General features: G+C 40.5%; 1 protein-coding gene across 1 annotated transcript; it reads right to left on the reverse strand.

Annotated features, from left to right (window-relative positions):
• Positions 1–221: 221 nt before the first annotated feature.
• Positions 222–5,232, reverse strand: si:dkey-12l12.1 (uncharacterized). The gene is made up of 6 exons (XM_063484248.1): positions 4,981–5,232; positions 3,229–3,276; positions 1,494–1,604; positions 1,064–1,177; positions 710–790; positions 222–615 (listed from the first exon to the last, which is right to left on the reverse strand). The coding sequence occupies exons 1-6, from the start codon at positions 5,101–5,103 to the stop codon at positions 565–567; spliced, it is 528 nt and encodes a 175-aa protein (XP_063340318.1). The 5' UTR covers positions 5,104–5,232; the 3' UTR covers positions 222–564.
• Positions 5,233–11,635: the final 6,403 nt, after the last annotated feature.

Below are 11,635 nucleotides of genomic sequence, written 5' to 3' on the forward strand. Positions count from 1 at the left end.
TCACCTTTTAATAATCCTTCATATTTGAATAGAAACATAACAAGTCATTCTGGGGGGACAAAAGGACAATGTGTGCAATCCTCCAGTGGAGCATGAAGTGCTTAAACATTATAAAACCTCGACTCCGTACGTCTCTACTTAACTTTTATTGAAACCTGATACAACAACACAGGAGATATTTCTGCAAAAATATAACCCCAATCTTCATAAGGATTCTGTGATTAAATAGGTTACAACAAAATGGCAAAGAAGAATATTAATATAAGATCTTTTTGTGATGAAAAAAAAACAACAACATGCAGGAATATATTAGAAATTAAAAACTATATATAAAAGTATCCATATAAATGTAGACCAGCTGATAAATGTAAGCTAGCTTACAGTTAGAACAAGAAGAACAGAACAGAGGTTTTTCTACTGGGAATGTTGTCCATGTCAGCGGTCGGTTTCTCCACACGTTTTGGGGTTACATCTGGACACATTTCTACTGTGCGCAGGCCCTTGTTAGGTTTTGCAAGAATGACAAGGAACTTTTTTCTTTGTGTGTTCTCCAGTTCTTGTCTTTTATGTGCTCCATTCGGCTCTGTCGCTCTGTCCATCAGTCTGAGGATCCCCCTGGAGAGCACAGGGACACGTCGTTTAAACACAGTACGCCAGAGTTTTATTTTTGAAGCAGTGTGCAGGATAATAAACACTGTAAATGACTCACGAGGACAGAGAAAGCTCCAGAGCGACCCGATTTCCCCCTCTTGGCTGGATCGAGCTTCACTTGTCTCCTCGCTCTGATCAACTGAAAAAGTGATCCCAGACAAATCGGTGTTACAGTGAGTTTTACAATGTGTCATTTCTGCATGTTCACGCATATATTATAACTTCACACTCAAAAAACTGAAAGTCGTCTGAATGATTGCCCGATATGAAAAAAAAAAAGAAGCAATTTCGGAAAGATTATACAGGTGAGCACACCAATCTGAGCCAATAAAACCATATAAGGTGGCCTTATGACTGCTTGCACATCCGGCCTCAGCTGTTTCTCTGCACAGAGGTTGCCATGGAGACTCACCTGTACGGGGGTGGTTTCCTTGTCGTAGACGATGACAGAGAAGGAGCCAGGGCGGAGTTTGTTACGCCTTTTCTTGCTTGCAGCTGTAACCAAGTGTCGCCGGGACCTATCAGCCTAAGAAACCCCGGACACAGAGATTAGTACATACATGCACACATTGCATTTCTTCTGCTGTGACCATCTCACAGCTGTCGCCCCTTCAGTGAAGCACTGGTCTAACACAGATGCTTTCATTTTTACTTTTACTGAGTTGGTAAGAAATGTGGTTTCTTTTCTTCTTTTTTCCACAGCATATACATTTGATCCACTATGACTAAAGCTTCTCTGGACCATTCGGCAGCTGCCACCACCGCTAAGAACCAGTCACCACCTCCCCCGCATTAGGCTTTTTCTCCCTCTGACTCCCTTGTGAGTAACAAGAACGATTTACCTGGATGAGAGTTTTAGGGAAGCCTTTGACAGAGACGGCCCCGGGCAGGCTGGAGTGACTCAGGTGGGTGTGATCTCTCCGCTCCAACTGTCTCTTACGTCTGAACAAAGCCTACAAGGATGAGACAGTCACAACCACAACCACAGAGGGAAACAACTCCTGTTTCTCTGTGTGATAACGTGCGTCAAGTCTTGTGTGCAGTGGATAGTTTGTGAGCCTGGCCCTTTCTCCTTATCCTGCTCTGGTCACATCCAGCCTCTGTTCTTTGAGAATGCTTAAAGTCAAGCGGCAACATTGAAAGGAGGAAAGTGCAACATTATTATTGTTACTGGTCCAACCACTTCCTGCATCGATCTGCAGAAAATAAAGACTGCTATTAAGCTACTCAAATTCCAAATAAATGGATTGGCACTTTGAGAAACAACAGGTTTCAGTTAGCCATTTGGGACTTTGGGGAATAAACGGCAGAGGCTCGTGGAGTCATCGCCCTGCAGCACAGTCTGCAGCACGGTTACAAATTTACCACAAAGTTACACAAGTGTGGAAATAACTAGATCATTTCCAGCATAATACTTCCTCCTCTTTTTCCATTTCACTGAACACAGAGATGACTATGTTAGCTGCAAAATATTTGCCTCGCAATCATTCGTGATGCCATTTAAAGTACTTACAGTGATTGCTGTTGACCTACATTTTGTTGATTGCCTCTGTTTTCAGCATTGTGGGATGGAATATTTTACAATTGGCTGTGGCACAACAGCTGTACACTTTGGAGCTGAAGGTTAATTGCAATATGCATACATTATTGTTTGTTTCTATATCTGAAGCTGCAGGGATGCACATGCTGCAATGCTCTTGTGAGCTCACGGAGAGTGTGTTTCTACAGGTTCACTGCCTGATGTCTCTGTGACAGTTACATCATATTACCATTTCTATCAGTAACCCAATCATCTAGTCATGCAGTTTGCATTGATTAACACAGTCATGTTTTGCCTTCTAAAGTAAGATCTGCAACTTGTGGACTGACAGTAATATCCATGTCTGTCCAAACTCTTCATAACCACAGTTGCCTCAAGGTGGTTTATATTGTAAGGTAAAAACCCTACAATATTAGAAAGAAAACCCTACTATCATGACCCCTATGAGCAAGCAGTTGGCGACAGTGGGAAGGAAAAACTCCCTTTTAACAGGAAGATAAATAAATGCTTTTGACGTAGTTTAATAAATGGACATGAAAGATTAGTGTTAAAATAAAGTTCTCAATCTTTTTAGTTATGAAATCCTATCACTTTATTCATTTATTCTCTTAGATTTTGTGCAAGATTTTGTCTTATGATTTCTTATGGCCAAAAATTTCCTTTGAAAGGTGTTTTATTCTTGCCTGTATGTGCCAAACTTAGATACATTCCCTTAGCATGTTCAAAAGTACCACTTTTCCCTAGAATGGGTCAGTCACACAAAAACATAGTGACTAATTCTGGCGTAGAGACATGAAAAATGAACCTGTCACAACCACCCCTTTCCACACCATTTAATTCCCCTCTATAAGTCTTTGTCTTCTCTTTCTCAGTTTCTTATACCACTATGTGTTTTTCAGTATCTTATTTCAGCAGTGGACTTCCTGTGACCATAAAGCAGTTTCCCTGAGTTTAGACCTCCTCCGAGAAGGTTTCCTTCAAAAAGAAACTAAAGAATTCGATATAAGATGTGAAAGTAAAGAGGAAGTGGCACATACCAGTCCTTCAGGTAAGGGTAGCCCCCTCTGCTGTGTCTGATCATCTGACTGGGGACAAAAAAAGAAAGTCAACACTCATGCTTTATAATTTTTATTTTCCAGTACTATTCAGTTACTGTGGCTTCTGGGAAAAGCTGTTCTCTCCACTGATGACAATGACTGCGTGATTATTTGTGAATGAGATTAGATTTTCAGTCACTTTCACAGTGTGTAAATACTCTCCTATCCCAGAAGAAACAGGCCATACTGCCCCATCTAACAATATATCATAATTTATGTTATCACTCATCAAAACAAGTCATTTTTCAGCACTCCAATCACCAAACAAGACAGCACGTCTGAGCAGAATAAAACTGCAGCTGTTATCTGCTGGCTCTTGATGACCTCATAAAGTAAAGTGCTATGTTTTTTAAGTGTGTATGTTTAGGATATTCATCAGACCCTGCCACAATCCATTCAGTTTTCTGCTGCTGCGCACATTATGTGCTGACGAGTCCCATAAATTACACATTTAGTATATACCACCCCATTACAAACACAAGTGCCTTTTGGTGAGAAGAGGGAAACGCAAGTAAACTAAACCAAATGCAGCAAATATATCCTGAAAAGGATGCTGCTGCTGGTATTAGTTAGCTCCCACCACATATGAAGCCTGTAATTGCGTGTGCTGTAATTACATTACAAATAATTGCTGCAGAAGAGCACATATGTGGCGCAAACTACATCACACGGAACAGAATTCCCCACTCAGACTCTTTCATGTGTGGGTGAGAATCCCTCTCTCTCTCTCTCCTCCTGATGTCAAATGCATTGTCCAGATGAGGGTGATTACTTTGGACAGAACATGAGGACTGTCCACAGCAAAACGCTAACCACGAAGTTAAAGTTTAACAGGCAGCAGCCACATGAAAAGCCAAAAAAAGGGGAGCTGAAGAATTTTGTTCCACAGAAGGGTATATTTTTGGTGGAGTGTCATTATGGCTGTAAAAACCATTACAATGAGAGTTTGTTTCTGTAAGAAGAAAAAAAATTATATGTCTCCACAGGTCAGGGTCAGACTGTACACGTCTCCATCCATTCGAAACACATTTGGCCACTATAATCGCCACAGCAGCCTTTTTTTTTTTTCTAAAGGAGCCAGACTGGACGTACTTACATTCCAGCAAACTTACTGGTTTCCTTTGGCCAAACTATTATATAAACACTAATCATGCTGTGTCTGAGCAGAAACAAATGAAACAAGTATGGAACTTTTACTTAAAGTGCAAACTTTTAAAAACATTTATTCCATTTATGAGATAATCCAAAGCTTCCCCATATTTAATAAGAGAAAATGCTGGTAAACAGTAACAAATGTGCTAGACATATTTTTAAAGCTTTCAGTGAGTGGAGATATGGGCTATTTTTACAAAAGAGACTACAAACAGCTACTTTGTATTATTAGTTTGTACTTTAACTCAAATTTATAGTAAAAATTGGAATCAAATCTACCTCAACGCAACATTAGAGACGTATCACCAATTTTTAAAGCACACTTACTTTACACGAGCCTAATAATTTTAGTTCTTTTCAGTTTCATTTGCGTTAAAAGTTGGTTATTATGTCGCTTAACAGCAAGCAAACAGCATTTAATGGGCTCAAACAGGCTGTACTTACCCCGGTCGTGTCACGGCAGCAGAGATGATGACTGATACATAATGAATGCCCTTGTCTTCTGCTAACTATCACATCCATTAGAAGTGCGTCTCTTACCTGTCCGTCTGCGGTCTGTCCGCTGACACACAGCTCTCCCCGGCTTGCTCCTGAGCAGTCGAAGGCGTGTGACAGCAGGCTCGCCTGCAGGCACAGCACGCACAGCCAGACAGTAAACCCCATGATCCAGGCAGGAACTAGACTGTCCTCAGCTCCTGTCAGCTCCCTGCTTTATACTCTCGGCTCTGCTAATGGGGAACAGATGCAGGGGAACAGGAGGCTATGCCAGCTTCACACAGACAAACAGCCCACCACAAGCCTTTGCTGTGCGCCAACCAGTGGCCTGTGGTCCTGCAGAAACATGTCAGACATCTTGAGGGGCCTTGGTTTGAAAAAAAAAAAAAAAAGAAAAAACAAAAGAAAGAAAACACCTACCCTGCCCAGCTACCCCAACCCAAGTGGGAGTATGAAGGCCATTTTCCACTTAAAGCTGCAGTGTAAAAGCTTCCAAAGTGTGTGTGTTCAAAAACACCAACGCAGAGAGGAAACTTGTGTTGTCAGACTTCTGTACATAACTCATAAAAAAGTGGTAGTTTGAAGAAATCCTGCATCATGAAGCAAATTTGTCTCCCGGCTCTGTAGACATCTCTCTCTCGTTGCGCTTTCGGGACATATATGTCCTGTGACTGTTTATAAAGTTCCTTAACGGATCCAAACACTTCAGCGAGCCGTTAAGGAATTACAGTAATTACTCCTCAGCAGACTTTTCAGTGAAATATGCAGGAGCCACAGACACCGTTAATTCATCTTTCAGCCTCCAGACTAGTGTTGACTAAACACTGGCAAACCAGATTTAATCACAACTGTCTGATGTGGATAAAAAAACACATGATACCTTTTTTTTCCTGGTTTTGGGAGGAGTTCTTAGTTTTTGAGTGTTTGAGACAGAGACAGGAACTTGTTTTTAATTTAAAAGTATGTTTTAAATGAACTGGCAATTATTTTTAAGGGTTTGGCAGTTCTCTGCAGGAATTTATTTGCCGGTAAAACGCTGGAAGACATAAAGACTGCATCTCATGATGGGACAAGCTGTACATGAGTGGGTACAGTCTGTCAAGGTGTGTAACAGGATGGGAAAAAGAAACGAGAGGGAGCGAGAGAATGAATCTACTTTAAAGTCATCAAGCTTTGGGCGCTCGCTCACAGAGGAAATGCCTCCCAGTAGGACATGCACTGCTGTGAAAATTATGGAAATCAAATAAATTTTATTCCCAGTCCGAGTCAAGCCCACATGCCACTTATACTACTTTGCGTATCAGTGAAAGATTTAGCTTTTCACTCAGACAACTTGAAAAAGATTGTGAGAGCATTTCTGAGTGAGTCACAGTTTAAGTGGCGAGAATGAAACATGGTTATTTATTTTCATCCCCCAGCTCTGAATTCCAGCTCCCTTTCCTATATTTCCTGAGATATGCTGCCTAAGACATGTTGTTGCGAACCTTTTCCCAGGAGGTTCAGCGAGACCACTGGCTAGACAGCTGCGAGCTAATGATGTGAATCGATGAAGGCGATGTTTAGTCAGGAAGAAAAGGGGAAGAGATGGGTAGAAAAGTAACCGGCGCTGCTTCGACAGTCAATCCTCACAAGTCTGCTGGCGGACAAACATGCCAGTCATGTTGCTCGACAAGCTGGGTAATTAATTCTGCTGTCATTCCTAATGGGAATCAGACTTTGTGCTTTAATTTAAAACAGCAGGTGATTTTGTGTATGAAAACATGTTGAGAAAATTACAAGTTTAAATCAAACAAACCTCAATGTGGCCAAAGACATTAGGCGAGGGTCATTTAAGTCTACACGATCTTTTACTCATTCTGCGCTTTCAGTTTTAAAGTAACTATTTTTAAAACATCTCAGAAAGTTAAGTATATAAAACTGCTATGCAGAACCACTTCCATTTCTCCCCCCTCCCTGCTCCCCTACAGGGAGTGTCATTCATCGGTATCTCTGCTTTGAGCTGCTGTCACTGTGTCTGGTGATGATGCTCTATGGGGAGCAGCCTTTGACCTTGTAGGGAAAAAAACACTCATTTTGTACACAAAGTGTCCCCGTGTCTTTAACCATGGATTTGACGACAGGTAATTTGTGATATAAATACTTGCAGAAATGTGTTTTCGTGCGAGTGACGGTAAGAAACCAAACTGACTGGCAGCAGCGTGACAGATGAGTGAAAACAGAAAATGTGACTTAGGTAACAACATCTGGATTAAGAGAAGTGACTCATAAGGTAATGGATGCTTTGCAAGGTCGATTCTTACAGCTTTATTTGTGAAAAGTGCTATAAAACATTTTCCTTTAATCCATCCAAGTGACTTTATTGTCCAGGTTTTGATATTCAGAAAATTGGCCTTTATAGTTTTGTTATGGTGTTCAGCACTGCATTGTAATGATGTCAACAGCAGCAGGACTTGGCTGTGAACTGTTATTAGACTGAGTGTTCCTTCTGCTGAAATGCAAAGATTATTGACATAATGGGGCTAATGGTAAGCCAAGTTAAAGTTATTTTACTGTAATGAGGGATTCTGTACTATGACAGCTATAAGATTTCTTTATATAGTATTTCTGGGATGTATATTTCCTTGCTTTGTTCCCCAAAACAAAGTTAACTTTGTAAAGGAAAGGCAGAAGAGGGATAGTGGATAGAGGAAGAGGACAGAAAAGATTCATGGATGTAGTGAGGATTGGTGTGACACAGGAGAATGCTGGAGACAGGGTCAGATGGAGGAAGGTCATTCGCTGTGGTGGCCCCTAAAGGGAAGGTCTGGAGGAAGAAGACGTTTCTAAGATTTACATGAATTTGCACCTATTTCAGGAGGCAGTTAGCTGACCAAAGCATAAAGAGTGTTAACAAAAGGAAAGAGCTCACCTTGCTTATAAAGCTCAGTATTTAACATGATAAATGTGGTCTGTATAATCTGTATAAAAACAGTATTTAACCCTAGAGAACCCATGGGGTCAAATTTGACCCCATGGTTTCCTTAGAAAACCCATGGGGTCGGATCTGACCCCATGGGTTCTCTAGGGTTAAAAGCAAGATGTGGTTTTAGGGGTCACGGGGTTATGTGGCAAACTTTCTTAGCCATTGGCAGGGACTGCCTGAGTTTGTTGCCTTTGAAGGAGGTATTTCCTCCTGTTTTCAGTATTTATTCTAAGCTAAGCTAACCCTTTGTGGGCTTCAGCTAAATATTTTGCGTCTGTGCAAGAAAATGAATGTGCAAGTGTTTTCCCCCAGAGTTTCAAGTCTCAATGAAACAGGAAAACCAAAGCTAACTCTCCATATGGGGAGACTGGAGCATATCCCAGCTGACAGTAGGTGGGATTACACCCTGGGCAGGTCGCCAGGCCGTCACAGGGCTAACACAAAAACAAACACCCGCTCACATCCACACTTACAGCCAATTTAGAATCAACAGTTAGCCCACCATGCAGGGGCTCAGGAGACTGGAGCACCTGGTGAAAACCCACGCACACGCCACACAGAAAGAACCCAGACCTCCTCATGCTTTCTGCACCGCCATGAAGTGCATACAAGGTCTTCAGGTTTCTGCCAGAGGAAAATCAGCAGGTAATAGCTTTTTAAAACCAAATATTAGTAAAATAACAGAGATTTCTGTCACATAAGGTACCACTGACTTGACTTAGTGTGTTGTCTTGTCAACTTCCAAAGGCCCATTCTGAACTAGCAAATGCTATAAGTCACTTTCAGATGATATGAAGCTCTAACACAATAATAAATTAGCCTCTTTGTTCACCAGGATGAAGCTTGTTTGTTTATTGCCGCCATTTAGCCTCCATTTAGGCATGCACCAGAAAGCAGCGTGTCTCTGCTGCTTTGTGCAGATACGTCGCTCACGAAGAGATCTCCTACGTGTAGCACGCTAATGAATGGACTCCGTGTGTGTATAATTAGTGCAGGGCCGTGTAACTATAACCTCTGCTGAGAAATGAGAGACTGCAACTCATATTCCATCCATCACCTCTCTGTACAAGTGAACAACCTTAAGGTCTGTTTGCGAATCAATACTCCTCTACAGCACATTGTCGTCTTTTTTTTTTCTCCCTCTCTGTGTGCTGCTGCTTTGGTAACAGCTATGTGAAAGGTGTGAGGGAGAGAATAGCAGTGAGGCTTTCAGTGCTATCATGTGGAAAGAGCAGAGGAAGCCAAAGATGAGGCTCAGGAAAAACAACACAGCTGTGCTGCAATTTGTGTGTTTGTCATTGAACAAAGACTGATTACAGTCTGGATTTTCCTTTTATGTCAACTCTTTGAGTTAATCTTAAATACACTATCATTAGTTAGCAAGAGATTTTGCCCTTAGTCTCACACCTATACCATCTCTGTGTGGTACTGTTCACAGGAACAGAAAATATTAATTGTGTGGATAGTCGGTTAAATGGTATGTCATCGGGGCTGTGGAAACATGACGTCCCAAATGTTTTAACACATATACATACATGTATTGTGTGGCTTTAAAATAGTAGAAAAGTATTTGATATTAGCCCATAAAATCAGGAAAATATCCCATTTGCATTTTGAAACAGAATACAAATAAAAGGATGCTGAACAGCACTTTCTGATTATTTTAAAGGGGATTTTTTTAAGTTTTAGTATAAGCAAGTAAATGTGTGCACTGACATTTTCAGGATAAGCCCCCGCCCGCTTTCTTTTTCTTCCCTGACAGGCAGGCTAAAGGAGAAATTTACTCTTTTAGCTATGGATGCCACATTATAATTCGTTGTCATTTTCAAAAAGTCGGAAAATATAAGACATGACAAGTTTTAAGAGGAAGGATTTCATAACCTTTGTGAAACAGGAGGGAGATGCTTTTTAAATCCACAGAAGTCATATTTTTGATTCATGACACAGCTCATGCCAACCTCTAAGCGTGTGACACACACGAGAGGGCCTCTTTTGCTTGTTTTCAATTCCATTTTTATTAATGGACTCTTCCAGAATAGCTTTGCATGATTCACGCTTCAAAATAATCCTTGTTTATCCAAGTGGTTCGGGCTTAAGTAAATAACTGAAAAAATAAGATCCACCTTAGGATGTGACTTTTTCATTCAAACTTTCTGGACTAATAAAAACAACTGACACAGATGATTCAAATAAATTCAAAACAAAAAACAAAACAAAAACTCCACATTAAATAAAATAATAGGCTTGTTTTCAGCCTACATGGCTTTTAGTGAAATATTTAAGACAGCAATACCTGAAAAATAATTTTCATGAAGGGCAAATTAACTGTCACAGTTTTCCTGAGATTTACTTTTTGATTTCTTGTATTTACAGAGATCTGAGTCTCTGGGTTTACATTCTGTTTAACAATTATTCACTGGTTACCTTCCTTATGGTTGTAGCTTTAGGTTTGTCATTAGGTTTTCTAATTTTTTTTTCTGATCTAGTTTCCTCTGAACATAGATATGTTGTAGAGTTTATTCAGTTCAATTTTATTAATATAGCACCAAAATCACAGGAGCAGTCAGCTCAAGGAGCTTCACATTATGAAGTAAAGACCCTGCAATAATAGAGAATAGCTCAACAATCAAATGACCCCTCTTTGAGCAAGCACTCGGCAACAGTGGGAAGGAAAAACTCAGTTTTAACAGGACTAAACCTTCAGCAGAACCAGGCTCAGGGAGGGGCAGCCATATGCTGTCACTGGTTGGGGATGATGGGAGGAAGAAAGGATAAAAAGGGCTAATTTCAGGATGGGATGAGGATAAGAGTTAAATTCTTGTTTTCCTGGTGTGCCCCGTAATTCTTTGTCCAGTCTTCGTCCCTGTGCTAAGTGTTTCTTGTTCTAGTTATGTTATATTAGTCTTTTGTTCCTTGTATTTTGTAGCACCTTGTCTCAGATTATTCCACCTGTGCACCAAGCTGTCACCTCCCCCGTAGTTAGGCCTTTGCTTCTTTATTAGCTTCAGTTTTCTTTTATCTTTGTCACAATGTGTTTGTCTCCTATGTGTTCCTCTCCATCCCTGTATTTGAATTCTGTTACATATTCTGTTTCTCTGGATTTTGGTCTGTTGTTTTTTTCACCATTAAAGGTGAACTTTATGTTAAACCCACCTGCCTATAGAGTCTGCTTTTGGTTCCAAATTCCTGCAAACTACAACAAACCCCCCCCACAAACCCCTCTACAGTATGAGTTTAACTGAGTCAAAAGACTCTGATTCAGTCTCTTCACACAGAAATGAGAATTCTTTGTGCTCATCTTGCATTCCTGCATCATTCTTCGCTTGCACTCAAAGACTCAGTAACGCTTGCTCCAAAAAAATGTGGCAAAAGACAAACATCTACAATTTTATCTATCTTACTTTTGCTGTTAATTGCACTTTGCTCTTCATTCATTTTGATTGTTTGATAATGTAATAATGCAGAGACACAGAAATGAACTAATCCTGCCCATCATGCAAAAGCATGCTAGAAAATCCAGGGAATCAGCTCAGATATGATTTATGAAAGTAAAATTCAAACAATTTGCTGCAACATAATTCTGCACAATTTGCATCGTGTAAAAGAGACCGAGGACGGATCATAAGATTCATGAAAACACGGTCATACTATAATCAGTGTTGTATCTTATTAAAACAATGAAGTAAGTAGGAAGGTGATAATTAAGTCCAAATTGTCCAGTTATTACTGTAGCAGAGT

This window comes from Pelmatolapia mariae, linkage group LG9, assembly GCF_036321145.2.
Source record: "Pelmatolapia mariae isolate MD_Pm_ZW linkage group LG9, Pm_UMD_F_2, whole genome shotgun sequence".
NCBI lineage: Eukaryota > Metazoa > Chordata > Actinopteri > Cichliformes > Cichlidae > Pelmatolapia > Pelmatolapia mariae.

What these genes read in the sequence shown, in the direction of transcription:
- si:dkey-12l12.1 (XM_063484248.1), bottom strand. Translation starts at nt 5,103, where the DNA reads ATGGGGTTTACTGTCTGGCTGTGCGTGCTGTGCCTGCAGGCGAGCCTG. An exon ending in GACAGACCGCAGACGGACAG is followed by an intron (nt 3,277 to 4,980) that starts GTAAGAGACGCA and finishes TTTTGTCCCCAG; the next exon opens with TCAGATGATCAGACACAGCA. An exon ending in TCCCTAAAACTCTCATCCAG is followed by an intron (nt 1,178 to 1,493) that starts GTAAATCGTTCT and finishes GGGGTTTCTTAG; the next exon opens with GCTGATAGGTCCCGGCGACA.